At 48.1% G+C, this 27,326-nt stretch overlaps 1 protein-coding gene across 1 annotated transcript; it reads left to right on the forward strand.

The window, feature by feature from the left end:
* Nucleotides 1-9,282: 9,282 nt before the first annotated feature.
* On the forward strand, nt 9,283-26,728 carry FAM89A (family with sequence similarity 89 member A). Its single transcript, XM_061198738.1, has 2 exons — nt 9,283-9,613; nt 25,959-26,728. The coding sequence occupies exons 1-2, from the start codon at nt 9,341-9,343 to the stop codon at nt 26,220-26,222; spliced, it is 537 nt and encodes a 178-aa protein (XP_061054721.1). The 5' UTR covers nt 9,283-9,340; the 3' UTR covers nt 26,223-26,728.
* Nucleotides 26,729-27,326: the final 598 nt, after the last annotated feature.

The following is a 27,326-nucleotide window of genomic DNA, read 5'->3' on the forward strand; positions in this document are numbered from 1 at the left end:
CATCTATTTAACTGATTAACTTTGGTACCAAACTTCCCACCAGAAAAATTAAAAAGGTAGTAACCTATTGGCCAGATCACACCACTCTTTGCCGTGAAGTTGGATTAATTGGTAGAGCTGAATAAAGCACAGCTAACTTTCACTCTGCTGCATGGAACACTGACGACTTTGTCTGAATTAATTCTGTCTGATGCTCCCGATTCTATGTACATTCCAATTTCCCTTTGCTCTTTGTGTGGATTCTTGGCCAGTGGGTGCCGAGAGCTTTTGGTCTTCTTCCACTTTCTGTCCAGTGAATTCTAACCCCATTATTTGATATTCATTTAAGCAGTGAACAGTGCCAAGTGGGGAAACTCCATGAGTTTTAGTTTCAGTTCAGCTGTTATCTAAAAGGGATTTGCAAATAATCTTCCAACCACAGGATTCTTGGAAACGCTGGCCATTATAAAGGGGGCTTTTGAATGGCTTGTTTCAGCTTGAATCTTGTCAACTGAACGGCTTTTATTGTGTGTGCCAGTCCCAGTGACCAATGTAATCATTCTCTCAACTCTCATTTATTCGAGATAAAAAAAGTAAGCATGCATAGATAGATAGTCTCTGAGGATGATTCTCAAATCTCTGTATCCCACCAGTCATCAAATACTATGTTAGTTTTTGTTAAAGGTCTCTCTCATCCTGCTCTTATTCATCCTCAGAGCCAGGCCCTTGGTGTAGGGGCCAGCTTTAACTCCTGTCTGGACAGAAACATTCGCTTCTTAATTGTCCCTTCCTTCTTTTCTTGTGTCAGCTTCTTCCCCTCCCCGACCCCATCCATCCTGAGCCCTGCCACGTTCATGTTCTAAAATACAGATGTAGCTCATCGTGGTGTGTGCGATTGACTCTGTTCTTGTCGGGTCACCTCACTAGATTTTCAGGATTAAGAGATTCCTGGCCAAGAAACAAAAGCATAATCATCTCATTCTCCAAATGGATTTGGATGAAAACTGGTAATAAAATCAGGTCTAGGGACTTCCTTGGCGGTCCAGTGGTTAAGAATCCGCCTTCCAATGCGGGGGACATGGGTTAGATCCCTGGTCGGGGAACTAAGGTCCCATGTGCGGCGGGGCAACTAAGCCCACGTGCTCTAGAGCCTGCGCACCACAACTAGAGAGAAACACACGAACTGCCACCAAAGATCCCGCGTGCCGCAACTAAGACCAGACCCAGCCAAATAAATAAATAAACATAAATATTTTAAAAATATATAAAATAAAATCAGGTTTAACTCCAAGAGGAGACAGTAGAGATCAGCCGAGCTAGTCTTTAAGGGATCCCACAGGAGACAGCACCATACTTAATGCTGTATCAAGGTCAGGAGCATCTTATCTCATCACCACTAACTGGACAGTTGGACATGTTTTATTGGGAAAATTTTTCTCTTTGCTTCTATGCCTCTGCAGTAGTAGGTTCAGTAATACATATGTGAGACCTTTTGTGTGAAAATATCAAAACACAGATTTCATCATTCCTGCACTAAAAATATCTGTCCTCCCTCTCTGCTGAAGAGCCAGTCCCAGAGCCCTACCTGAACTTTTTGGCTAATGATCCCACCTCGTCTCTGCAGGGTTCCTCAGCCTCAGTTACCTGCGCCATTCACATTACCATCCTCATTCTTGCTCACAGGCCCCCTCTCCCTCTCCTTGCTGTGGAGCTCATGTGGGCCCCTGTCCTGCAAGCTCTGTCTTTTTAACTCCTTAAAGGCCCAGAGAAGTCCAGCTCTTCTTCCAAGTCCTTTCTCTATTGATGATCCCTATTTGTGAACTCCTGTAGTCTGTAGCATTCTATTTTGGCACGTATATTATTCAACAATGCTTTTTATGTTTTTAACCCTTTCATATATGTATATCTGAATTGTAAGCTCCTGGGGACTCAGGACTTATTTTAAGCCAGCACTGTCCAACAGAAATACAACGTGAGCCACAAATGCAAGCCTCATGTGTAATTATAAATTTTCTAATAGCCACATAAAAAATAAACAGATGAAATTAATTTTAATAATATATTTTATGTAACCAAATATATCCAAAATATTTTTTCAACATGCAATCAATGTAAACAGTTGTTAATGAGACACCTCACATTCTTTATTTCATATTAAGCCTTTGGAATCCAGTGCACAGCACATCTCAGTTTGGAGTGGCCACATTTCAGGTGTTCAGTAGCCCTTTGGGGCTAGTGGCTACCATGTTGGACAGCTCAGTTTTAGGTACTCTTAGCCCTTGATATCCCACATGGTTGGGTGATGGTATGACGTATATAAAGAATGTGAGTCAACATACTGTTGTCACACTGGCGGAAGGTCTCTGGCACAAGTTTCAGTCCTTGACCCTGTTCTGTTCATCGTTTTCATTGATGGCTTGGATCGTGCAGTGGTTAAGAACACCCGCTCTGCAAAGTGTATACAGTTAACAATACTGTACTGTACACTTCACCATTTGTAAAGAGGGTAGACTTCATGTTATGTGTTTATTACCACAATTAAAAAAAAAAAAAAGAACATCTGCTCTGAGTCAGAGAAAGCTTAATTTCAAATCTCAGTACTACCACTAACCACACGTGTGAATGTGAGCAAGTTAATTTTCTTCTCTTAACTTTGGTTTCATCATCCATAACTGGGGATAATTACACCAACCTCAAAGGAGTGTTATGAAGAGTAAAAGAGATACTGTCTGTAAGATGCTTACCCCAGTACACAGAACATAGTAAGCCCTTAAAAATATTAGGTTTTACCACTATCATTACCACCATAAATGGTATATTTATTAATTTGGCAGGTGAGATAATTCTGGGGTAAGACAGGTATTAAGTTAGAGAATCAAAAAGTTTTTCCCAGACTGGATGCAATAGGTTGAATAAAACAAGGTGAAATTTCTATAGATAAGAGAAAGTACTGCATTTAGGTTAAAAAATCCAACCATACAAAAATAAGCTTTCAGCTTAATTGTAGTTCATATGAAAAGAGGCACTTAATTGTTTTATAAGTTAAAATTTAATTTAATTCTATAAATTAAAATTTATACTTGACTAAATATAGTTAGGAATATAATTATACCTTTTATATTATCACATATTTAATGTAAAATGCAAATAGTACAAAAGGGTATAAAGTAAAAGGTTAAGAAGCCTCCCTCTGAGAACCCCCTTTCCCACTCCCTAGAAGTAAGGAGCCACTTTCTTACATGTCCTTCCAGGAATGTCCTGTGCCTAAATAAACATATATTTGTTTATCCTTTAAAACTTTTAACACTTATGGGGATAGACTTATTCTCTTGTGCAACTTACTTGAAAAGGGGTTAAAACTTAAGTTGGATTAACGGTCAATATTATTCATAAGTGGGATGTGTCAACTCCAAACTTTAATTTGATTTTAAGCTTCAAAAGAAGTAAGCCAATGGTAAAATGGAGGAAATAGTCCAATGCTTTTTAGAACTTGTCCAACACATCTGGAAATTTTCACTTTCATATGGACACTACCTTTCAAGAAAAATACTGACAAACTGTATGTGTCTGGAGGAGACTGAATAAGGGGGCAAAGAATTCAAAACCATTGTCTTCACAAAAGGTGAGCTGGAGGCCCTCAGGATGTTTAACGGGAAGTAGGAATATCCCAGAGGAGTGGGATGAAAAGCAGCTGTGCCAACCACCTCAAGGAGTAGGCCTGAGCAGAACCAGGTTTCTAATAGTTGGGGGCATATCTTTGACTAAGTAAAGACTCCTGTGGAGATAAATGAGATCATGGACGTAAAAGGGCTTTTTAAATTGCCACCAAGGAGGAAAATTATTTCTAAAAGTTAGAAAGGTCTGCAAGTTGAATGGACAGGTTTCATCAAGTGTGACCCCCGATCATTTCAGATGTTCACGGAGAGGATGGGACCCCATTAACAAAAATAATTACCATGTACTTAAAAGCATTTCATTCATAATCGCAGAGTGACTTATTTGTATCTCTGAGCCTGGCTCACTGCCTGGCACAAAGTAGATCAAAGGGCAAAGAAGGAAGGAAGAGGGGGAGGGAGGGAGACAGGAAGAGAGAAGTGAAGCATTTTTCCCTTCTATTTATGCTTTTTGTCCCCGCTCCCACTAACTTGCCCATCTTTTTTTTTTTTTTTTTGGCTGCATCAGGTCTTAGTTGTGTCATGCGGGGTCTTTCATTGTGGCACGTGGGCGTCTCTCTAGTTGTGGCGCGCGGGCTCAGTAGCTATGGTGCGTGGGCTTACTTGCCCCACTGCATGTGGGATCTTAGCTCCCTGACCAGGGATCAAACCCGCGTCCCCTGCATTGGAAGGCGGATTCTTAACCCCTGGACCACCAGGGAAGTCCCTTCCCCTCTATTTCTCAGTCACCTCTTGCCTGGATTTCTCACACACATTACTCTAGTTCTCTACCCACTTCTCCCTCTCCTCTCCCACTAGATTTGATGACTGTCCCTTCTCGTCTCTGAAGGGCACATTATTGTCTGGTTAAGCCCCTCGGCTAGATGCTTCACCTTGCACTTCAGAAAATCAAGTTTGTGGCGGATTTTTCCCAAATGTTCTAATTCATTTACTGCATTTTCTAGGTTTTTGCACTCTCTTTGGCATTTTTTTCTTCTTTTTTTTTAACTTCAAAGGGCTAGTGAGTGACAGTGTTTCCAAACGCTGGTTGAGAGGTGCTCTCTCTGTGATCTCTTCCATTTCAAGTGTTTCAAGCATCACCTCTAAATGCCCACTCTGGTCCAGCCTTTACACACCCAAACAGCACCTCGGATTCTGCCTCTGGCATCTCCCCGGTAAGAAGACAGTGGCCTTTGGCAAGGTCCCATCATTTACGAGATGAGCAAAACCTAGGCAAGTCAGCTACCTTATTCCTCATTCGTCAGATGGAACTCTAATACTCACCTCCCAGAGGTTGTGTAGGTCAAATGAGAAAAATATATGAGAAATCTATCAAGGGCTAGTTTTCAGTTTCCTATCCTTTGCTTTCCGCCACCTAATTCAGGCCTTCATTTCCTCTCAATTCAAAGATGCATTCGCCTCTCAACTACTCTCCCTGCCTCTAACCTCTGCTTCCACCTGCAACCTGATGGATACGCAAGTGCCAGAATGATCTTCTAAGGCTCAGGCTGTGTTGCTTTAAAATGCTCAGTAGCTTCCCCTGTCTAAGAAATAGAGTCCCAACTTCTGAGCATGCATTCTGAAACCCTCCCTGGTCTAAGGTCAGAGCCATCGTTCTCACCTCTCTGCCCTTTGTCTCCCAAATGTAACCCACCTTCCAACCAGCTAGGACTCTTCCCATCCCTCCCTGGTCTGTCTTCACTTACCGAAAGTCTACTTACCCTTCAAGCCCAATTTAAATGAACACGCTCCTGGTATACGTTTTCTGAATCCCCACGAAGAATCTTTTCCTGCTGGGACTGCCAGTGTTTGCTTTCTACTTCTATGACAATGTCATCTCCCCTGATAGACTGTAAATGACTTGAAGTCATGGATTGAACCTCACCCATCTTTATGTTCATCACAGAGCTTAGCACTGTGGTTTACACATAGTAGGTACTCAACAAGTTACATCTAATGATACGTTCTTTAAAAAAATTTTTTAATACCCCTAGGTGCCTAGCATTGTGTCAGGTGCTATGGCAGCTACAAAAAGCCTTGCCCCTAGGGGCTTCCCTGGTGGCTCAGTGGTTGAGAATCTGCCTGCCAATGCAGGGGACACGGGTTCGAGGCCTGGTCTGGGAAGATCCCACATGCCGCGGAGCAACTAGGCCCGTGAGCCACAACTACTGAGCCTGCGCGTCTGGAGCCTGTGCTCCGCAACGGGAGAGGCCGCGACAGTGAGAGGCCCGCGCACCGCGATGAAGAGTGGCCCCCGCTTGCCGCAACTAGAGAAAGCCCTCGCACAGAAACGAAGACCCAACACAGCCAAAAAAAAAAAAAAAAAAAAAAGCCTTGCCCTTGTCCCTGACTCAACAAAATATTGTTGAGGTTACAAGATTCTTTCATATAGTTTTCTCATATATAAAAACTATATGAAAGAATCCACGGAGACAATACTATGGGAAAGATCTGCAGTGCTCTCCTTACTTGCTGCAAGTAATAAATCCTTCCTTCTCCTGGGGGAAAAAAAAGAAAGAAGAAGAATCTGTGATTACATGCTAAGTTCTTAGTTCCACTTAGTGTCTACACAGTTGCATGTAAAGATCTTTGAAAGGCTTTGTGTACACTTTTAAATTTATAACTTGTTTTAGAAATGACAGAAACATAAGAAATTACATCTTGAAATAAATACATTTGCTAAAATCGGGGCTAAATACATTGCACAATTGCTCTCAAAGTATTCTAATTTTAGGTCTTGACACAAGTGAAAAATGTTTACCACGGACAAGAAGACAAATTTCTCTCTGGTTAGCAGAATTTAAGGTCATCAGCTCTAAAAAGAAAGCTCAATCGAAATTTTAATGTATTTTTCAGGTTCCTTCTGTTCTATCCACAACCTAAGTTATTAAACTTTTAGAATTATAAAAAAGCACAAAAGGACTCTGTGATGTTCCAGAAAGCACACACCAAGTGGGTAGGGATTAGAGGTGGGATGAAGAAGTGGCTGGATTAGTGGAAGGACAGGCAGGAGGGAGATGAGAATGCCTCTTGGTGAGTCTTTGAAAGTTCACTCTGAGCTCACAGCGCACTCCTGGCTGAAAAGGCTGGGAAACAAAGCTGAGATCCACTGTGTGTCAGCAGATGTGAGGTCAGTGCTCCCAGGCCCAGGTCCTGGACCTTGACCTACAGAAAAGTCTAAGAAGAGATGTGGGTTAATGACTAGAGCACTGAATTAAAAGTCTGTATTTTCTGGGACTTCCCTGGCGGTCCAGTGGTTAAGACTCTGCGCATTCCAATGCGGGTGTTGTGGGTTCGATCCCTGGTCAGGGACCTGAGATCCCACGTGCCACGCGGTGTGACAAAAAAAAAAAAAAGTCCGTATTTTCTGACTTCCAAGAGCCTGTGAACAAACAAAACAAAAGAGAAAAAAAAAAAAAAAGTCTGATTTAGCTGCATAGGAGATGGCTGGGGTTCATTCTGGTTTGAGGTCAGAATGCTGGTGTTTCAGACTTGAATTAAAGCAAAAACACATATTTTCAGAAGTTTTAAAAAATTACTTCATTCCTGATATAAGCATGAACCTTAAAAAGTATCTTATATTTGCATTTGAATAAGCAGGTACTATCTGACATGCCCCATGGGTGTCAAAATATTTGGTGGGTTCTTGCATAATTATGTTTTGGGTTTATACAAATAAAGTCTTAATCAGTACCACAGAAATTCTGTAGAAATTTCTACTATTCACACTGGATGTTGTTTGTTGATATAAAGGGGACAATTTCAATGTGTTCATCTCGTTGAGTATATACCTGAACACAGAAACTGCCTTTAATATTGTAGGGTTTGCATCATGTAAACTGTCTCTCTCGTCCTGGCATCAGGGATCTCATGCTGTTATTCTGCTGGCCCCAAGCCTCTTTCCTTCTTGCCATCCATAATTCTCTCAAGTACATGCTTTCAAATGAGTTCAGTGCCCAGATACTTTGAAATTATTTCTTTTCTTATTGTACCATCACATAACCGAACCTCCAAACACCTCACTTCAGTGACTTCTGCTAGCTACTGCAGGACAGACAGCAACCTGACCCCCAAATTAAAGGAATTCATGCCAGGGTGTGAACCAAAGATCAAACGTCCCATCTCTTCCTCTCCCTTAGTCCTGGCACCAGCAAATCTGTAACTCTCCCAGACACCCACTGTTTAAATAGGCGAATGAATGAATCCCTGAAATCCGGAGATGTAACTAGGTAATTACTGGAAGGTGAGGCACGGTGATGAGGAGGAAAATTCTGGGCACTGGGTAGGGTGGGAAGCTTTCCTGATACCCTTGAATCACCCTGCTTGCGCTGGGGCTTCTCCATGTTGCTCTCACCCAGTCGCAAGGGTCCAGCGAGAATATCTGCCAATGTCACAAACATTGATTCTGGAGAGGGCTTTAAGGGGGGTGGTAGATTAAAGGGGAAGAACCCCCCAAAAGTGCAGGGCTCTTTTATGTTGAATGCCTGAAGCGCTCAGAACACTTTATAACTGTGATCCTATTGAATGCATTTAGAACAATTAAGTCCCTTTTATAGTGAAAACCAACGATCAATGGGCATTAAATTTATCCACTCTCTATATACTGCAGTAGTTTTTAATCTGCACTGAGGTTGTCTCTGCAAATCGGTCCCTGACTTCTGTTTTTACCTTTTCTGTCTCTAATCTGGTTATAACATCTGTCATTTTTATTCTTCCTCCAAAGGGTAGAGCCTGCTTCTCTCTCTCGTTTCTCTCCCTCTCTGAGGTGTGAATCGTGTTTATTTTCGCCTCAGAGTTGATGAATAGTTTCTGAGCGATAATCCCGTTCTCCACTCTATTTCCGTTTAGAACGACCCTCGCGTTCACAGCCAGGCTGAAAGACGTGTTCGTTCGCATTTTGAAGTTCCCAAAGTGGATCTGGCGCTCTTCTTGGCTGCTGTCGGCACGGCTGGACGTTGCCATTTACTGAGAAGGCCAGCGCGCCCTGGAGTGAACTAGTGACTCCAGAGCCCCGCCTCCTCCCCCCTCGGTCAGCGCGGACGCCGCCAGGTGGATCCTGGCCTCCGGGGACGGTGACCGCCGGCGGGATCACCAGCACGGCCAAACCTCCCCGACGTCCTGCCCGGCCCGAGGGGGAGCCTCTGTACCCCGACTCCCCGCACTAGCCCGCCTCGTCGGGTGGCGTCTGAGGTGACCCTCCCCCATCAGTACTTACAAGCAGCTTTGGGGGCTGGTGGCGGAGCCCACCTCGCCGGGAGTGGGGCAGCCCGGGCAGGGCTCGATCGCGCGAGGAGGGCGCGGGGGTGAGGCGGGAGTCTCGAGAGGTGCTCAAGGTGGCGCCGGGGATGGGCGCAGCGGCGGGGGTGGGCGCGGGGGGTACGGGGTAGGGGTCCACGGTGAACTGGGACGCGGGGGTGAGCGCCGAAGCGCTGGGGGTCGGGTGGGTGCTAAGTGGGCGGGGCCGTAGGAGAGCCCGGGAGGTGGGGCGCCAAGGGGGCGAGGGCGCGGGGCGGGGACGCAGGGAGGGGCGGGGCGCGGGGCGGGGACGCAGGGAGGGGCGGGGCGCGGGGCGGGGGCAGCGCGGCGGGGAGGGGAAGTGGGCGGGGCGCCGCCGGGAAGGGGGCGGGCCGGGGAGCCTGGGCCCCAGGCGGCGGCGGCGGCGGCGGCGGCGGAGGAGGACTTGCGGGCTAGCGGTCTGGCCGAGCGGGATGAGCGGGCCCGAGGCAGCCGGCTCGGTGCGCGGGCTGCGAGTGGACGGGCTGCCCCCGCTGCCCAAGAGCCTGAGCGGGTTGCTGCACTCGGCGTCGGGCGGCGGCGCGTCGGGGGGCTGGAGGCACCTGGAGCGGCTGTACGCGCAGAAGTCGCGCATCCAGGACGAGCTGAGCCGCGGGGGCGCTGGCGGCGGCGGGGCGCGGGCCGCGGCGCTGCCCGCCAAGCCTCCCAATCTAGACGCCGCGCTGGCCCTGCTGCGCAAGGAGATGGTAAGGGAGGTCCGCGGGCTGGGGCGGGGGTCCTTCCCCTCCCGGCTCGCCGTCCCGGGAAAGTTCGCCGGAAGTCCCCGCGACACCCCCCCGTCTCCGGCTCTTTTGCCCCAAGCGCCGGCGCCGAAAGAGGGACACTGTCCGCTCTGTGCCCGCGACTGGACCCTCGCGCTGGGAGGGTACCCCTCTCAAAAGGCAGCTTTTTGGAGACTGGGCTCCCCTAGTCCGGCCCCAGCTGGCTTAGAGACCCGGGAGGCGCGGCGTGGGGCTGGCGCTTGGCCTAGGGCCGGGGGCGGCTGGTCACCCCTCCCCAGAGGGCGGCGGACCCCCCGGGTCGGGGAGCAGCCATCGCTGCGCGCGAGGGGTTGAGAGTTGTGTGCGATTGTGTTTTCCTGCCCTGAAGAGGAACAGCTTTTTGTCCTTGCGAGTGTAGACGGCAGATGGGAACAGCCCTCGCCCCTCCCCCGCGCCCGAGGCGGCGCGTGCAGAATTGGATTACGGCGGAGCGGCTCCGGCCCGCAGATGGCCGTGAAAGCCGCCGCTCGCCCTGACCGTGTCCGCGCGGTACGCCGACACCCCGAGCCCGCTGGAGAGGAGTGGGGCGGTGGCATCCTCGCCGTCTGGGTGAAGCCCGTTCAGGTTCTTCAGGTTGTGTCCGGGCTCCAAACAATGGGACTTAGTTTTTCGCAGTCGTTGGGAAGTATGTTAGGTGTTTGTGGACCAGGACGCACGACTTAGGGTGACGCCAGAAGCAGCTCAAGGGCAGGGATTTGGGTGGCAGGGAGCCTTTCTCCAGCCTTCGCCAGGCTTAGGCCAGCCTAGAAGAGAACAGAAAAACTTCCTCCCTCTAACCCTCCTGCAGGGCCCCTGAGCACCTTCCCCTGGCCACCCTCTCTCTTTTTAGAATTCGCCCATTCCTTTTACCTAGTGCAGGTTTTCCCCCTCTCCTGGCACAGGTAAATACTTTACTAAGAAAATCTGATGTATGAAAACTGCTTTTTCCCCAAGAATAAATTTGCCAAAAAATTTATAATAGGAATCCTTTAAATATGCATCGAGTGCATTAAGATATTCTTTAGAAAAATTCAATTTATGCGTTTTTTCAGGAGCATATCTGTTCTGCAAACTAAGAATTAAATCTAGAAAAACAGCCTTAACACCTTTTAATCAATTAGATATTGTCTTCCCACTCTGTGGCTGCCGCTGAAGTGATTTCCAGTTCTCTCCGAAAAGATTTTTCTAAGCTTCTTACAGAATGCCTTAAATTCCAAGCCAACTGTTTTAAATTTATTAATAAACATTAATCGACACCAGCATTGCACAGCTGGTAAGCTGTGTTTTAATTAGATAAATCTACACCGAGTATGTTTACAGTCTGAACTTGGATGCAGCATAAATACAGGGGTGAAATAGGAAGACCCATTCTGGTTCAGTTACCAGAACAGAGACAGGAAAACCTCAGAGAGGTTTTTTTCCTGTTGTGAAGCTCTCTCTGCTTTGTAAAAGTGCCTTGGAGTCTCACATACTCCCAAGTGGCAGTAAACATGCCCTTCCCGAAAGTGTTTTTCTAGGTCCCTCCTGGTGCAACTGAAGTGTAGCCACAGCCTTCTCATTATGCCTTGGACCAGAGCTCTCTCAAAGCCTAACTATCTGAAGCACAAGGAAAATAAACAGCCATCTTAGGTCTGTCTGATATTTAGCTGAGATAAAGACAAAATATGGCTACAGGCCTTGACAGGTCCCTTCCAAGAAATGTCACAAGGTCTTTCGAAGTACTCTGGTTTTTTGGCTTTTTGAGATTTACTAACCTAGGGCAGTGGGGTCTGAGTGGTCATCTCAAACTGAGGCTCCCACTGGGGGGCCTTGCAAGATCGGAATGGAGAGTTCGTGCCTGAATTATCTGCCTAGTAGTTTGTGTTGATCTATTGACTCGGAAGGCCTGAGGTCAGATCTGTGTCAAGGGACCTAACTAGAAGTCCTGGCAGAATGAAATTAGTGCCTTTTGAAATAGTCCTGTGCCAGCACAGAAAGAGGGCCAGCTTCCAGCAGCAGTAGTGTGGAAGGCCTCAGAAGGTGGCTGCATTTTAAGAAGAGAGAGGGTGATAGGAGACTAGCAGCACAGCCGGCCCGAAGGGTGCTCCCATTGGAATAGCGCAGGAGTGGACATTGCGGCTGCGAGGGGCTGGGGGCCGGGGCCAGGTGGGTTGCGGAAAGCCTCAAGTAGCAAAGGCACGGGTTAAGCAGGAGAGCTGGCTTTGAAGCGTTGATGTGATAGCAGGGTGCTGAGGAGGGAGAGCTGGGCCTGGCAGATGCTAGAGGTATGGTTGGGGCAGGTGAGAGCCTCCGGCAGCATGGGGACCCGGGAATGGGGAACAAGAATCAAATGGGAGCTACCTCTCTGAAGCAGAATCTGCAGGAATTGCTGATACAATGTTAGAAGTCAGGGATAGTGATGCTGAGGGACCAGAGATGACTTAAGTGTTTTAATGGAAAGTGCAGCTAAGCAAAACAATGAAAAATTACAGCCCTAGCACCTGGAGATAATCACTGTTAATATCTGGGTATATCTCCCAATAGGCACAATGTAAATGCTTTCCTTACATCGTCTTATTTGAATTTTATAACTTCTCCGCAAGATAGGTACTGAAAGTCTCTATTTTTAAAAATATGACTCAGAATTTAAGTAACTCACCTAAGGGGGACAAACTCAACCAGATGTGTCCGGCTCCAAGACCCTGTTTAATCATTGCATTTTACTGCTTTTGGGGGGCACATATTACCAATATTTTCTAGGTCAATGTATACTATAATGTCTTCTCTCACTCCATAGTGTGCCATTTTACGGCAGTCATAACCTTGATAATCCATCATTGGGAAAGTGGGGTTCATCACAGCACTAGGGGAGTCAGGCGGAGTGGCTGCTTATGGGGGAAGGTGGTTTGCCATTACATCAGCGGAAAGAGTATGTTAAACATATCAGAGTGTGGAGCTGGAGGCTGGCAGAGTCTGGCCTGGAGATAACTGATGGATGGATGGTGAGGGCAGAACCTGGGGAAGCTGGTGTCCAGGGGCGCCCGTGTGGGCAGAGGTTCTGTCCCATGACTGGCGATGCCCTGCTCTGCTCTGAGAGTGCTGGTTTCCTGTCCTCGTAACAGGGTAACTCTGAAGTTCTGTGCTCCTGTGAGTTCCCTTCCCCTCCCCTAGCGAGCTCATTTGGAGAGCCACGGGGGTCACACAGATGCTTATTGCTCTTTAGACCTGAAAAAGTCCTTTAAAACAAGACGCTGAGGTTGTTGTTTGTTTGTTTGTTTTCCAACATCAGAGAATATTTTTGGATCATATTCAACAGATGTTGACCAGGTGTCTGCTAGTTAAAAAATGTTCTGGAGGATACAGAGGTGAATAGGAACTATCTAGGTGTTAAGGAGCTTATAACATCTGGTAGAGGTGGGCCTCTTTGCAGCAATATGATTGCTGTAGTTTAGACCACTGGTCATTTTTTCATGTCTGAAGACTCTGCATTAGTAATAGAGACTCAGTTTGAACCAACTCTTGCAAAAGGAGAAACTTGTAGGGCTGCGTGTGTACAGAGACAGACTAGAACCAGGGTTGATGGGGAACCCAGGAAAGCCACTGTATTCTTCTTTCCCCTCCTTTTTATGTAAAAAAATTTTTTCCCTACATTTTGGTATGTGGCTGCCAACAGTGTCCACACTCCCAGTTTCAGCCATGCTTCTTTTTTAAAAATATTTATTTATTTATTTATTTGGTTGCGCCGGGGCTTGCAGATACAGATCTGGTTGCAGATACAGGGCTCCTTAGTTGCGGCTCGCCGGCTCCTTAGTTGTGGCATGCAGGCTCCTTAGTTGCAGCCTGCTGGATCCTTAGTTGCGGCTCGCCGGCTCCTTAGTTGTGGCATGCAAACTCTTAGTTGTGGCATGGATGCTGGAATCTAGTTCCCCGTCCAGGGATCGAACCCGGGCCCCCTGCACTGGGAGCACAGAGTCTTATCCACTGCACCACCAGGGAAGCCCCTCAGCCATGCTTCTTACTGCCACTTTGAAAATACTGTGTGGAAGGATGCCAGTGGGTCCAGCTTGGTGGGGTCTGGCCAGCCTGGGCCAGCTATCGGTGACCGAGGGCAGGATGGTATTTTACTAGGATGGTATGACCACGTGGATGGGGTTTGGGGCTGGGCATCCCTCAAAGAAAGAACAATTTGCAGAAATGGAGCAAGGGGCAGCTGTTGGACAGCCAAAATACTAGATGTGTACCGCGGACCTTTTTCTGGATAAGAATGCTTTGCCCTCAAGGGCCCCATAGTTTAAAAGATTTTCATCTGCCACGCTGACAGGCTAGCTTGGCTCAGAAGATCTCGGTTGGCATTTCAAATCCTTGCGTGTGGTTGAAGGACACAGGTGACTCTCAGGGTCCCCAGGGACCTGGCACACACCTTTCCTTGCAGGGTTCTTCAGAGACCACTGGCCAGCAGCCCTGTGGGGTTAGCCCATCAAGCTTAGGTCCTCAAAAGCGTCCCATGGAAGCGGAGAGACACAACGAGAGCCTCAGCCGTGGGGCTGGGAGATGGCCGTGTCTCTCCTCAGAGACACGGGGTCCGTGTCTTCTTGGGTTCCGCTCCTCAAACCAGCAGCACGTTCTAGTAGCTTTGAAGACTCTTTGCCTCATTTTTTTCTTTTTTTCTTCAAAGTGTCCAACAGTTGCTTTGGTCACCCACTTGTGCGTGAGTGGGAGAAAGTCACCTGCACAGAACTTTCGAGTTCCAGAACTGCAATGGTTTGGGTGAAGAATTTGATGTGAGAAAAAGGATTTGATTCCTGACAGCAGCAACACTTATCTTTCCCGCATTTCAGTTGAGACAACAGCTAAAGGCCTAACGAGCTTGTCCAGTGAACTGTATTCTAGGAGACAGGCATGAGCCTGAATAGTCCAAATCCCCGCAGAGTTCAGTCCTCATCCTACACACGAAACTAGGGTCTCAGGAGGTTTGAGTCTTTAAATGGGTTTCTGGTTGGAGGTCCAATCTCGAGCCAGGCCTGTGAAATGCCATCTGGAATAAGCGCATTAGCTCCCAATGCAGCGTTCTTGATTGACCTTGGTCAGAGACGACTGGGGATGGCCACTGGCCTTTAGTATTGTCTTTGTGTTTCCACTGGTCTTCTCACCAGTCTGGCTTATCTTGGTGTTCCCCAAATGGACCAGCAGCCCCAGAGTCCCCTGTGGTGCTTGCTAAATAAAAATGCAGATTCCTGGGCCCCTTCCTATACCAACAGAATCAGAATGGGGGAGAGGCAGAATCTGCATTTTTAACAAGCTCTTTGAGAGCTGGGAAGCTCATGAGCCAGGCATCAAGAGCTTGAATCCTGTTATTAAATTATGTGCTATAACTTGGGCAAGCCTCTTCATTATTTTAGGCTACAGGTCCCTTATTGGGAAAATGAGATTAAATGCCATAAAGGATCCGTTTGGCAATAGTAGTATAATTCTTTTCCCCTCATGTTTTTATGGGTCATTGTGGTGCCTGTAGAAGACGTTTGCTCTGTCATAGAATAACGTGGGCACGGGGGCAGGTCCTCCCTAATGCAGTGTGCTTAGTGCCCCTGAGGGCCCTTGCACAGCTATACCTGCTTGTTGCAGATCCACTTAACGCAAAAGACTGGGAGCAGAAAAGGAAGAAGGGTGTAAGTTTGCTATTCTTGGACTTCGTTCATCAGAAATTTGGCTGTCTACAATAGTTCTTAAAGATTTTAGGCCATTCTTACCATGTGTAATACCTGTCTCCATCCCAGTATCCACGCAATAAAAGCAAAAGCTAAAAGTCTATATGATAGTTCGTGCGTGTGAAAGCAGACTTGTGTCTATGGGGTCATTGGCCTGGTTTCATTCCCTTTCAAGGTTATCTCTAAGTGAGATTATACTTATGGTCTTAAGATTTGAAGATGTGAAGGACTGAAAGATATTTTTTCGTGCCACTTTCAACTTTTATCTATTACTGTACCTCCCTGTAGAGACTATACATTCACATTTTTCCCGACTCCTAAGTCTCTCACGAATAGCGCTGCCCTTCTGCTTTTCCTCCCCCTTTTGGTTAAAGGCATTCATCTGTTAAGTGTGGCTCTAAAAGTGCCCCAGTTGTTGGCACTTTGGGTACCTCTTCGTTTACAGAGCCAGTGCCCAGGCCTTTCTGCACCCTGCAGGCATCAGCGTCCCCCGCTCTGGGCCCGGGCCTGACGTTGCTGGAGATCTTCGAGGCCACGTGGGCAAGGGTGTTCAGAGAGGGCTCAGGAAGAAGACCACGGCCCTCAGGCAGCTTCTCCCACCCAGGAGCAGTCAGAAGCTGTGCAGTTTTGCTCCTGCAATGCCTGCCTCAACACTACAGGGACTTCAGAACCCAATTTGAGAAGCTAAATTTTTCACGATACTGGGTAAGAAACCTTACGGACAGATCACAGAGTCCCTGAGCAGGAAACCAGCCCTGAGACTGGCCAGGTCAGATGTTTGCCCCCTCTTGCCCGGTGCTATTCTCCAGAGCCCTGGCCTCCTGTTCACCTCACTCCTTGCCCACATTCTCCAGATGTTTCCAAGTGATAAGTAGGCAGGGCTCACAAAGGCTGCTCCTTCTTTCCTGTGGCTCATTTCCCCACAGACATAGCAGAGATGTTCATTCTCCCCCAAGAGACAAACCCTTAGCCTTCCTTGTGGATCTACAGAAATTCGTTAAGAGAGGTGGCTTTCTCAGTTTTTATGAGCGCTCTCTGTTCACTTCCTTGATTGGCCCTAAAGAGCCATGGGCTGGCCTCGTTTTGCAGGTCAGAGAATCCTGTCTTCAAGTATTCGGGGAGGGAGGTGCTGTCCTTGACTGGAGAAGTGGAGGGGGGGTGTGTCCTCTGATCGGTGCTCTCTGGGGGAGGGGTAACGTCTGTGGGATGCCAGGCCTGTCCCAGCCTGGGGAGGCGGGGCTAAGGAAGATTACCAAAATACATATGGAGACTAGAAACTTGGAAGGAGGGTGTTTGGTGTATTCTTAGGTTGTCAGCTGTACTTAGGATTGGCAATAAAATAGCCAAGTTCATGCAGGTAAAGAGAACCGGCAAGGTGTTTAAAATCCCTTATAACCACAGATATGCAAATTAAAACAATAAGGTATCATGTTTTACCTAAAAGATTAGCAAAGATTGAAGAGAAGGATCATAGTGATGGTGTGGGTTCAGGGAAATAAGCACCGCAAAACAGAATGGAGACCAACCACTTTCTCTTGCTTTTTATGTCAGTTGTCTAAAAAACACTAGATGCTGACATGAAGTTTTCTGTAGATTGTCCAAGAACTTGGTTTTCTGATTTTTAGCGTCAGATGGTCTTCCTTAACTGCATCTGCTCTTGCAGAGAGGCAATTTCAATTAGTTGGATATCATTCAAGAAAATGACGAAATGCAAGCTAACCTTCAAATGTGTGTTGAGTTCCAACGTGTCATTAGTAAGTCGTGTGTTTTCCTCTAGTCCCACCTGATTTTTAGCATCAACTGCATACACGTTTGCATTCATCATCTTGAGTAATGAACTTTCAGGCCTTGGACACAGATCCTTGAAGAATGGTCTGCTGTTTGTGGCCCCAGGATTGGGGAAGGATTGGAAGGAAGGCATCCCATTCCCCTTCTCTGCCTTCTCCCCTGCAATTTCATTTTCATAAATTTATCTTACAGAAATAGTCACACAAGGGAATAACAGTACTTGTACAAGAATATCTTTTGCAGTGATATATAGTAGTATTCTATAATAATAATATATAACAGTGATAGAATACTGTATAGTTGTTGAAAAGAATGTAACTAAGTAAATAAACATAGGCGTTCAAGGTATGGAAAAGTAAGTTACAAAACAGCACATGTATACATTTGTGTATGCATGGTGTCTTGAGGGACATATGCTAAACAGCTACAAGTGGATATGTTAAGAACAGTGGTTCTTAAATTGTGGTCTGAGGACATCTAGGGGTTCCCAGATCCTTTCGGGGGTCCGTAATTATGTGGTGGTCACATTGACAAATGTGATTTTCCAAAATAGTACCTAAGAAAATGTATCAATATTTCGAGGAGCTAAATAATTCAGTGAATCATTTTTCCACATTTTTCACACAACCAACGCTTGACACGTGGTTAAAAGATCCATTCAGAGTGCGAGACTGGTGGGTTTTAATGAAACAGTATGAAAAGCTCATTGGCATAGTTTCAAATTCCACACTGGAGCCACCTTAAGGATAGTGTCAAAGAAGAATAGCCACAATTACCTGAAAGGTGATTAAAATACTCCTCTTTTTCCCAATTACATATCTGTGTGAGGCCAGGTTTATTTCAACCAAAAAAAGCATGTTACAAGGATCAAGTACGGAGCAGATAAGCCAGAGATTAAAAAGATTTATAAAATCTCATTTATAAAAATGTTATTTATATTAACAATGGGTATAGTGTTTTTGAATGGATTAATATTAAAGTTTCTCAGTTTCAATTTCCAATAAGGTAACTATTGATAGGTATAACCCACATAAACAAGAGATCTTGGGGACCCTCAATAATTTTAAGAGTATAAAGGGGTCCCAAAACATTTGAAGATTGCTGCTTTAGAACATGAAATTACGGAAGACTCTTTGTATAATTATGAGCCGTTGACTTTTTAATAGTTAGAATATTTTATTTTTGTAATCGGGAAAGTTAAGGAATGTACAAGGACGTTTCTTAAAGACAATGGTTGATCGCTTTTCTTCATCTTTACCTAGGACACAACGAGAGGAAATGGGCTTCACTGGTACTGTCATTACTTTAGGTTAGAGATGAGCAAGAATGTCTTCATGAGAACTGCTGAGTTGCAGAATGGGCTCCATCCATCAGTGCGGATGCCTTCTGGTGTAAGCAGAAAACTCCACTCAAACTGCCCTTCCTGGTCGAGGAGTTTATGGGAGAGTGTAGAGGTGGGCCGAGCTTTGGGTCTGGCTTCATCCCTGGCGAGGCCATGCACCTGGTCTGTTTGCTGTCTCTGAGTCACCAGGGCTCTTCCGAGGCGGTCCTCAGCTCAGTGGGGCTACAGTGTTAACAGGAGACGAGGCTGACTGATGTGCATCCCCCTGGGGAGGAGCTGTGGGACGGATGGAAGCCTGCTTAGGGAGCCCAGAATCACAGCATGCCGGGGAGCTCGGGGTCCTGCAGGGGCAGCTCTCTCCAGCTTCGGCTGCTGAGTTCATAGCTTTTTCTCTATTAGATCAACACCAATGAAGCTGCTCTCTTTGGCTTTCCTTTTCTAAACAGTATGCAGGTCAGCGTCCTTCTGTCAACACATCCTTTATTCAGAAATCAGGTTATGATCCATTAGTCACTGCTTTATTGCATTGCAGTCCTGTGGATGCATACTAGACACTCTCATTAAACTGGGGGCATTTACCAAGTCTTGTCTAAAATAAATTTACAAGCTGTTCATTGGATATGCTTACTCATTCATTACGTTTTCAGAAGATAACTTTAAAAGTTCTCTTGTTATGAATTAATACATATTCACAGTAGAAAATCAGGAAAATTCAGAAAAGCCCCAAATAAAAGGCACTTGTGATCTCAGCAGCTTGCTGCACCGCAGCTGACATGGCGGCATCTCCCAGTGTTGTCCGTGCAGGCAGGGCAAGCTGATGGTCCGGCATGGATGCTGGAGTCCTACCACCTGCTTGCAGCCCCCTGCTCTTAGTGAAGGGCCTGCATCTTTCAGGGCTTCAGTTCCCTCATCGTAACAGAATCCACACCTACCTCACAGAACAAGGATGGGGATTACCTATTTGTGTACAGCTGAGATTTTCTACTCCACGGTCCCCAGAAATGAACTGGTTAGCTGGTTAAAAGTTACGTGAGGGACTTCCCTGGTGGCACAGTGGTTAAGAATCCGCCTGCCAATGCAGGGGACACGGGTTCGAGCCCTGGTCCGGGACGATCCCACGTGCTGCGGGGCAACTAAGCCCGTGCGCCACAACTACTGAGCCTCTAGAGCCCACGAGCCACAACTATTGAGCCTACGTGCCACAACTACTGAAGCCTGCGCGCCTAGAGCCTGTGCTCCGCAACAAGAGAAGCCACCGCAATGAGAAGCTGGCGCACCACAATGAAGAGTAGCCCCCGCTCGCCACAACTAGAGAAAAGACTGCGCGCAGCGACGAAGACCCAACACAGCCAAAAATAAATAAAATTTAAAAAAAAAGTTACGTGATGTTTTAAGGCTTTTCATAGACATTGCCAGTGAGTCCTCCAGAAAGGTTTTACAAGCATGCAGCCCTATTATTACTAGTTTTTAAAATTAGGAGTAACATGCTTGTTGGAAAAACAAATTAGGCAGTACAGAAGGCCGTGAACATCCAGCCCCACTTTTCCAGAAGTAAATTCTGCTAACGGACATTTTCTCTTCTAGTCAAAAGCTTGCACATGTGTGTGCATAGATGTATAAAGTGAGATCTTACTAAACATACTATTCTGTACCTTGAACTTTCGTGCCTAATGGTGTGTGTTGGTCAGTGTCCTACTCTAGTACTTAGAGAGCTGCTCTGTCTTTTAAATGACTACCTGGTTTTTATTGTATGACTATAATATAATTTCTTAAGTCAAGTTTCTATCATCCATTATGTTCCGAACTAAACTTTCACCCGACAGACTTTTTCTGCATCTGTCCCCATATTTTGGGGCCCCCTGTACTGTAGTTCCTGATTCTATAACTTAACTTTGGATCTATACATCCCTCGCCCCATGTGAGGTGGGGTGTTTTTCATCTTAGGTTGAGGAATCACAGCGATAGGAGACAGTGGATTGGCAGGGGAGAGGGCTCATTGCTTATGCTGGCACCAGATCTGCTTCCCCCGCCCCTGGGCCCAGGCTCCTGTACGGAGCTGGGCACAAATAAGGCCATTTCCCTGTATGTTTGTCTTGTTTTCTACTCACTGCTGTGTTTGGGAAGAAGTTGCACCGGTGAATTACCCCAAATTTTGTTTTTAGTTACTTAAATAAAACAGTCTATTTTTCTTAAATGTATTTTTTACTTCTGAGAAAATCTTAAAATTTTTCATGATGCTTTGTCTTCAATCAACATAAATCTCCCATGAAAGTCTTCTTTCATCTTCTAGGCCTTGTACCCTAATGGTAATGTTTCTATTATAATCTGAAAGTCAGGAAGAACTTCCTCCTCAACACCACCCTCCAAAGATATCCAGAGGCTGGGTGACCCCAGACCCAGCTGGGAACCACCACCCTGTCTGAGGTGTATTCATGGGGCCAGCCCACCGTGAACTCTTGAAACCGTCGCGAGCGAGGGTGGTTCAGGATTGTCCGGCCCCATCGTTGGAGATGCTGCGGATTGGTGAGCCACCTGTGCGTGCAGCAGGCTGCGTGCAGGGAGCTCTGCTCGTGGGAAGAGTTCAGGAAGGAGGCAGGAAGCCTGAACAGAGAGAGGACGGAATCACGCTAGCAGTTTAAAGAGATGGAAGCGAGTGGCTTGTTCTGAATTGTCTCAGAGGTCTAGAACGAGGGGCTGCAAATTGCAGGGTCTTAGAATCCTGTGTTTTTCTACAATGAGCCTGTCTGAATTTTTCAACTGCGCTTTCAAATAAGAGCTGCATTTTCTGAATCCAGCTGTGTATCAGGAGAGCAGCTGTCCTTTAGGGACACGTGGGAACACGTCAGTAAGGTGACAGGGTTCTGCTTGCAGGGTGTGGACAGTGGCGAGGGTTAGTGGGCTTGCTGAGGGCATGTTCCCCTGCTTAGCCCGCCCCCCCCCCCCGGCCTCACTTTCTTCTGGAAGAATGAGAAGTTCTTGTTCATGGGTGACTTCATCATGTCCTAAAACATAATTGCAGTTGAGTTCTCTTGGCGTCAGTGTTGAGAGCCTGCTTTCTGGCCTGTCATGAGTTTGTCTTCCAGCTGCAGAAGGCTGGCTCTGTACTGAGCGCTCAGGAAGGAATCTTGGTTTTGTGCCTTCTCCTGTCAGGCAAGAGGTGAGTGCTTTTTTGATGACGTGGCGAGAACCACGTGGTCTGTGGCTTTCCTCAGGGGGACCTTGGTTTGGAGCCAGGGGCCTGCAGATCCTAGTGCGACCCACCGCCAGGACGCTGCCAGGCGTCCTCTGGGAGGGCATCGAGGTCTCCACAGCGAGGCGCTTTCCCTCAGGCAGCCAGTATCCGTGTTTCCTCTGCAAGGTTCTGCGCTGGGTGCTGAGGGACCCAAAGGGGAGATGGGTCCCTGCCTCCTGGGCTCCTCCTACAGTAGGAGAAAGAAGACCGTGTGTGTACCCATAGCATAAGGTAGAGAGTGATAAATGCCAAGAGACAGGCAGAGAAGGCAAGGGAAAGCGAGGCGCACTGGTGGCTGAGCCCATCCAGGTCTGAAGAGTGGAGAAGACCCTGGGGCTGGGCTTCAACAGATGTAGCTGGAGACGGCCAGGGGACACTCGGGGTGAAGGGGCCTCACCCTGAACAGTGCATGAGGCGCAGGGGAGCATAGTTTCAGACCAGATTAGGGGATGCTGCCTAGGGATTTTCAATTTACGTCTAGAAAATTCAAGTGAAAACGTTTAAACAAGCACAGCTGGGGGAGAGGGGTCCTGGCTAGGAAGCTCGGTTGTTCCTAGCTTCCTGTCTACTTAGCCCATGTCCTCCTACCTAATCTGGAGGATTGCTGGTGAATCAGAGGAAGTGGAATCTAGCACCCGAAGAAGGAGATCCGGAGAAGCTGGGTGGGGTGTGGGCGTGTGCGTGCACGTGTGTTGCTTTTAAATCCCTGTAATCCTGTTCAGTTAGTCCAAACGTTTGGCATCTGTTGGCTTGTGTAACAGGCATGTACAGGGCTGCGCTGTATTCCTAGGCTGGTCAGACTTGGTTTCTAGGCCAGCTTTCTGCCCGATGACAAGGCAGCTTTGTGAGTCACTGGCCGCCACGGTGCAGAAAGGTCCAGGTCATGATCCGACTCCCAGCCTAGTGTGTCTCCCACGTAGGCTTGGGAATGCCTTGGAGGACCTCGGCACCTAAGGAGAATAGCCTGGAACCTCGCTTCGGGGGTGGCACGGCATCGTGGGAAGTCGGGGCCTCTGCAGCCTGTCAGGGGTTGTAGAGCCTAGTTTTCTGCATTCACCTGTGCCCACTGCATTCCAGTGGCCCAGCAGGGTGACAGACCTGGGCCAGTCGCATGTCACTCCCTGCTACTTCTGTCTTTTTCCCTTACAGTTTTGGGATTCCCCCAACCCTACTGGTATCAGAGTGACCCAGTAGAAGCATCTCCAGGATTCCGGATGAATGTCTACTACGACTTTCAGAGCAAATATTGGTGGTACTCTGTGGAAGGCGTGACTTCCTTTATTGAAGTTTATGTTCCCTGTATAAAATCTTAGAGAAGGTGGGGCCATGTGAATTTGCCAAGTCTGAACCTTGTGGCTTGGTGGTTGTATTCAGATCCGGATACTGTGGAGGAGGGCTTGGAAAGTCCAGAGGAAAGAACTAGATGATTAATAGAACAGAGAGTCATCACGAATAGTGGAAGGACTGAGGATATTAGCTCGGAGAAGGCAAGTGGTTTAGGGGGTGAAGGTGGTGGAAAGAGATTATCCTCAAATATTTAAAAGGTGGTTAAGAAAGAGAGTAACTCAATTTGTATGTGCAGCGGCGACACCTAGCATCAAAGGGCTCGCAGAGTTTGACTTGGTATAAAGAATAATTACGTCGGTTTGAAATGAACGAACTGGTTTGCAAGGTCCTCTTTGTTGGGGTTTGAAGTAAGACGTGGGAGGGCCTTTCCTCCTTGAGGGTCTGCAGTTACCACTGCTTCCCACAAAGCAGGCTGGCGGGGGGAGCGTGCATCCAGTGTGGCTGCCCCGGCGACGCCGCCCACACTCCGGGCCGGGGACTCCCGCTCGGGATCAGGGCTCAGGGGGCGAAGGAGCGAGGCGGCACGCGGGCGCTGCCCCGGCCGGAGCCCCGAGGTCCCTGCCATTCCTTTCCAAGCTGAAACCCTGCAGGCCAGCAGAGTGGAAAAGAACAGCGAAGAGGGAAACAAGGGTGGCAGCAGCTGCCGCTCTTTTCAGGAGCTGAACACTTGGTCTGCGGTGCTGTCACAGCTTGGATCCGGGCCGGCGGGCAGGCGCCCGGGGCCGCGCCGCGCCCAGGATGCGGCGCCGCGCCCTGGATGCTGCGCCGCGCCCCGGATGCGCCGCCGCGCCCCCTGCCGGCCTGCGGTTCCGGGCGCCCAGGACAGTCCCTACACGTGGCCCAGGAGAGGCAGACGGATACTCCCGTCAAGAACCCTGGTTCTTCACTAGAACTGGACTTCAGGATCATCTGTGTAATTTTTAAAACACAAATGTCAGGGACCCACTCTTCCGACATACACACGTACATGTGTGTGCACTCACGCGCGCGCGCGCGCGCACACACACACACACACACACACACACACACATTAGGAATAGTGATGGTGTCTTGACCCGACAGTGGGATATTGTGGCCGCCCGGTCACCTCTTGGTTTGCCTTCCCTGTTCAAGGTGTACTTTGGAGAGTAGGATGCCTTGGGGCATGTCTGTCCTTCAGGAAACGCCTTCTCCCAGGCGCTCGCCATTCGTTGAGGACTAAGGAGCAGTAGTTTAAGACACAGAGCTCCAGTGTTTGTGTAGCCGCAGATTATTTGGCCCAAAGCTTCCATTTATTGATAGGTTGAAGGCAAGGGCCTCAACAAAGCCATGGGAACTGCCGGAGCTGGGCCTGGAGGCCGCGCCCCCGGCTTGTGGCGAGATGTCTTCCTGGGAACAGCTTCTTTAGGAGTTCTAGGTAGAAGGAATTCTAGAATAATGGGAAATGCTCCAGAAAGAACAGGACCTGCATCTCGGTCTGGGTCTTCCTTTGAGCATCTTGGCTAATATGCAAAGGCGGTGCGAGTGGCTCCGTTTCTGTGGTCTGTTCGGCTGTACTGGAGGGAGGGCCGGTGATTGGGAGTGGTTGACGGTGTGAAGAGTGACCAGGAATTTATCACCCAATCTTGTCACCAGGTGACCGCTCCTTACTGGGCCCTAGCTTCCCTTGTGTAGAAAATCTCCCTGCTGGGTAATTATAAAGACTAATTCCTCTGACACTCTCTGTGTTTTTCTGTGTACTCTTCCCCATGCATCGTGACTGCTTTAGCCTAGTGCTTGATACACAGGAGGCATTTGATTCCTGTTTATTTAAATGGTTGATATTTCATTTGATCCTCCCAATAGATTAAGAGAAAGTATTCCATTTTGTCATCAAGCAAGGCATAGAGATGATAAATAACTTGCTCAAGGGCCAAGGAGCAGAAGGCACGTCTGGTGGCGTCTTGTTTAGAGTGTCTCCCCTCGAGACTCTGTGAGGTTTGCCACCCAGCTGCTCTGCTCGGTGTACCCGTCACCAGTGGCCTCAGGCTTGGGGCCTGAGTCAGAATCTGCAGGCTTAGCAAGATCCCCAAGTGGTTCTCATGCACGGGAAAGTGTAGATGCGCTGGTCAAGGCTGCATTTCTAGGTGAATTAACCCTTCTCCCTTTGGGATTGATGGAAACGACGCATCACCTGTCCTGACTGTGCTCTCTTCCCTGGGATGGGCCGCGGGGAAGGGAGGAACCTGAAGGTAAACAAATACGTGACTTTTAAATGTTCTTGGTTCTGTCATCACTTGTGAAAATAGTTCCCAGGAGAATCTGTAGAGGTCCCGGGTCTTACTAGGCTGATTCGGTGGCCGCTCTGGGGAGTGATCCCACAGCCATCTCAGGAGGAGATGTCCTCTTGTCCAGAAGAGAGGGAGTCTGACCACCTGTGAGCCTGGAGACGGAGCTGGTTGGAGGGTGGGCGCTCCAGGGGTCAGTGTGTGACACTGACCGGTGAGCCAGTGGCGGTGGCAAGGAGACTGTTGCCCCAGGGAGGAGAGACGGCCGTAGCAGGGCAGGCACACGTGGGTCTTCTCTGAATCTGATTGTGGCAAGAGGAAATGACACCCTTGAATCTTGCTGTCCAAAGTGAAGCCAGCTGGGGCTTCCAGAATGTGCAAAGCTGTTGCTCTGCAGGGCGTGCCTGGGCCCCCGCCGCCCTGCGGGTGTGATCCTTCCCTGACATGTTGAGTAACATCTGAGGCGTGGGCATCACGTAGTTAAGGTTTTCTCCAAACTGGAAATCCGAAGCATTCAGGTGATGCTCTGCGTCGTTTGCCACGTGGATAGAAGGTGCTGCCGCGTGGATAGAATGTGCTGGCTGAGGGTACAGCTGAGATGACACTCCAGTGCTGACTTCTCGTTTTTTACCTGCCTGCCCCTTCCCTCAAGGTTGGCCTCCGACAGCTGGACATGTCCTTGCTCTGCCAGCTGTACAGCCTCTACGAGTCCATCCAGGAATACAAGGGAGCGTGCCAGGCAGCGTCCGGCCCAGACTGCACGTACGCTCTGGAGAACGGCTTCTTCGATGAGGAGGAGGAGTATTTCCAGGAGCAGAACCCCCTGCACGATGGGAGGGAGCGAAGACCCCCGAGGGACCCCTCACTGCCCGTCTCCCCCCTCTGCAGCGGCGACTGGATCCTGGAGTCCATCTAAAGGGCCCAGGAGGGAGGCGACTGTCAGCGGGTGCTTCTCCTCTCCTCCCCCACTGCGGGCCGTCCCCGGGCCAGTGGGACCAGTGCCGCCAGTTTAGTCTGCAGGCAGGGAGATCTGCCTGGGCGCGGGGCCTTGGGCCGTTTCGTGGGCCCGTTTCTACTGAGGTGACCTGGAGGCGTTCAGCAATCTCCTCACAGCCTGGTCCTGAGGCCCTGCGGCCAAGGATTTGTACGGAGAGCATACTGAGGGGGTCCCTGGAGAAGACCTTCTCGGGTATTTTGTGTGAGATGAGAGGACCCGTGTGTAGCTGGCTGCTTTCTCACAGGTAGGGTTTGCCTGCAGTTTACAGTGTAAGAGAGCTAATACTTCCCTGCTGCCCTTCCTCGGTGTGTTCAGCAGCCTTTCCTGCTGTTTCCTGAGCTCTGAAGCCACTGGGTTGAGCTTTATTTATTTGTAAGCTGCATTACTCATGGTCCAGGTGACTCAGTAAAAGCTTGTCACTGAAACAGTAAACATTTCAGGTCACACCAATCAAGAGAACTGCATTCTCTTAACCTGTCAAAAATTTTTGTATCATTGTTTGTCCAGCAGATGTGGGAGGAAGGAAGATAGTACAAAGATACTTCAAGTGGGGAAAAACACTGGAGCAAGCTGTGTTTTGTATCACTCACGGCAAGGCGGTGAACGTTTTAGGTTTTAAAGATTCTGAATGTCAGCTACTATGTGAGAAAGCAAACTCTTCCACTCAAAATGGTCGTCACCTTAAGCCTTACTATATTTATTAAAATCTTTTATGCACACTTTACGCTTTGTAGGTGAAAAGTGAGGATAAACTGCTAAACTGTCTGTGGTTGTGTATCGATATTATTTTGGTCTGAATTAAGAATCATCAACTTTCGTCACTTGAATGCGTTGAATCCGATCAACTACTGAAGGAAAATTGCAGTTTGTTTTCTTGCCATTAAGAATTTGAAAGAAGCTTTATTCCTCTCTTAGCTCGTTCTTGGAGTTTTATCAATAGACTGCGGCTTACAGTTAGGTCTCAGTGCTGTTCAGTCATTGAATACTCTGGACCCCTTGCTTCTCTTCTTCCCTTTGGTGCAG

This window comes from Eubalaena glacialis, chromosome 1 (assembly GCF_028564815.1).
Source record: "Eubalaena glacialis isolate mEubGla1 chromosome 1, mEubGla1.1.hap2.+ XY, whole genome shotgun sequence".
NCBI classification, from domain to species: Eukaryota; Metazoa; Chordata; class Mammalia; order Artiodactyla; family Balaenidae; genus Eubalaena; species Eubalaena glacialis.

What these genes read in the sequence shown, in the direction of transcription:
- FAM89A (XM_061198738.1), top strand. Translation starts at nt 9,341, where the DNA reads ATGAGCGGGCCCGAGGCAGCCGGCTCGGTGCGCGGGCTGCGAGTGGAC. An exon ending in CCCTGCTGCGCAAGGAGATG is followed by an intron (nt 9,614 to 25,958) that starts GTAAGGGAGGTC and finishes CCTTCCCTCAAG; the next exon opens with GTTGGCCTCCGACAGCTGGA.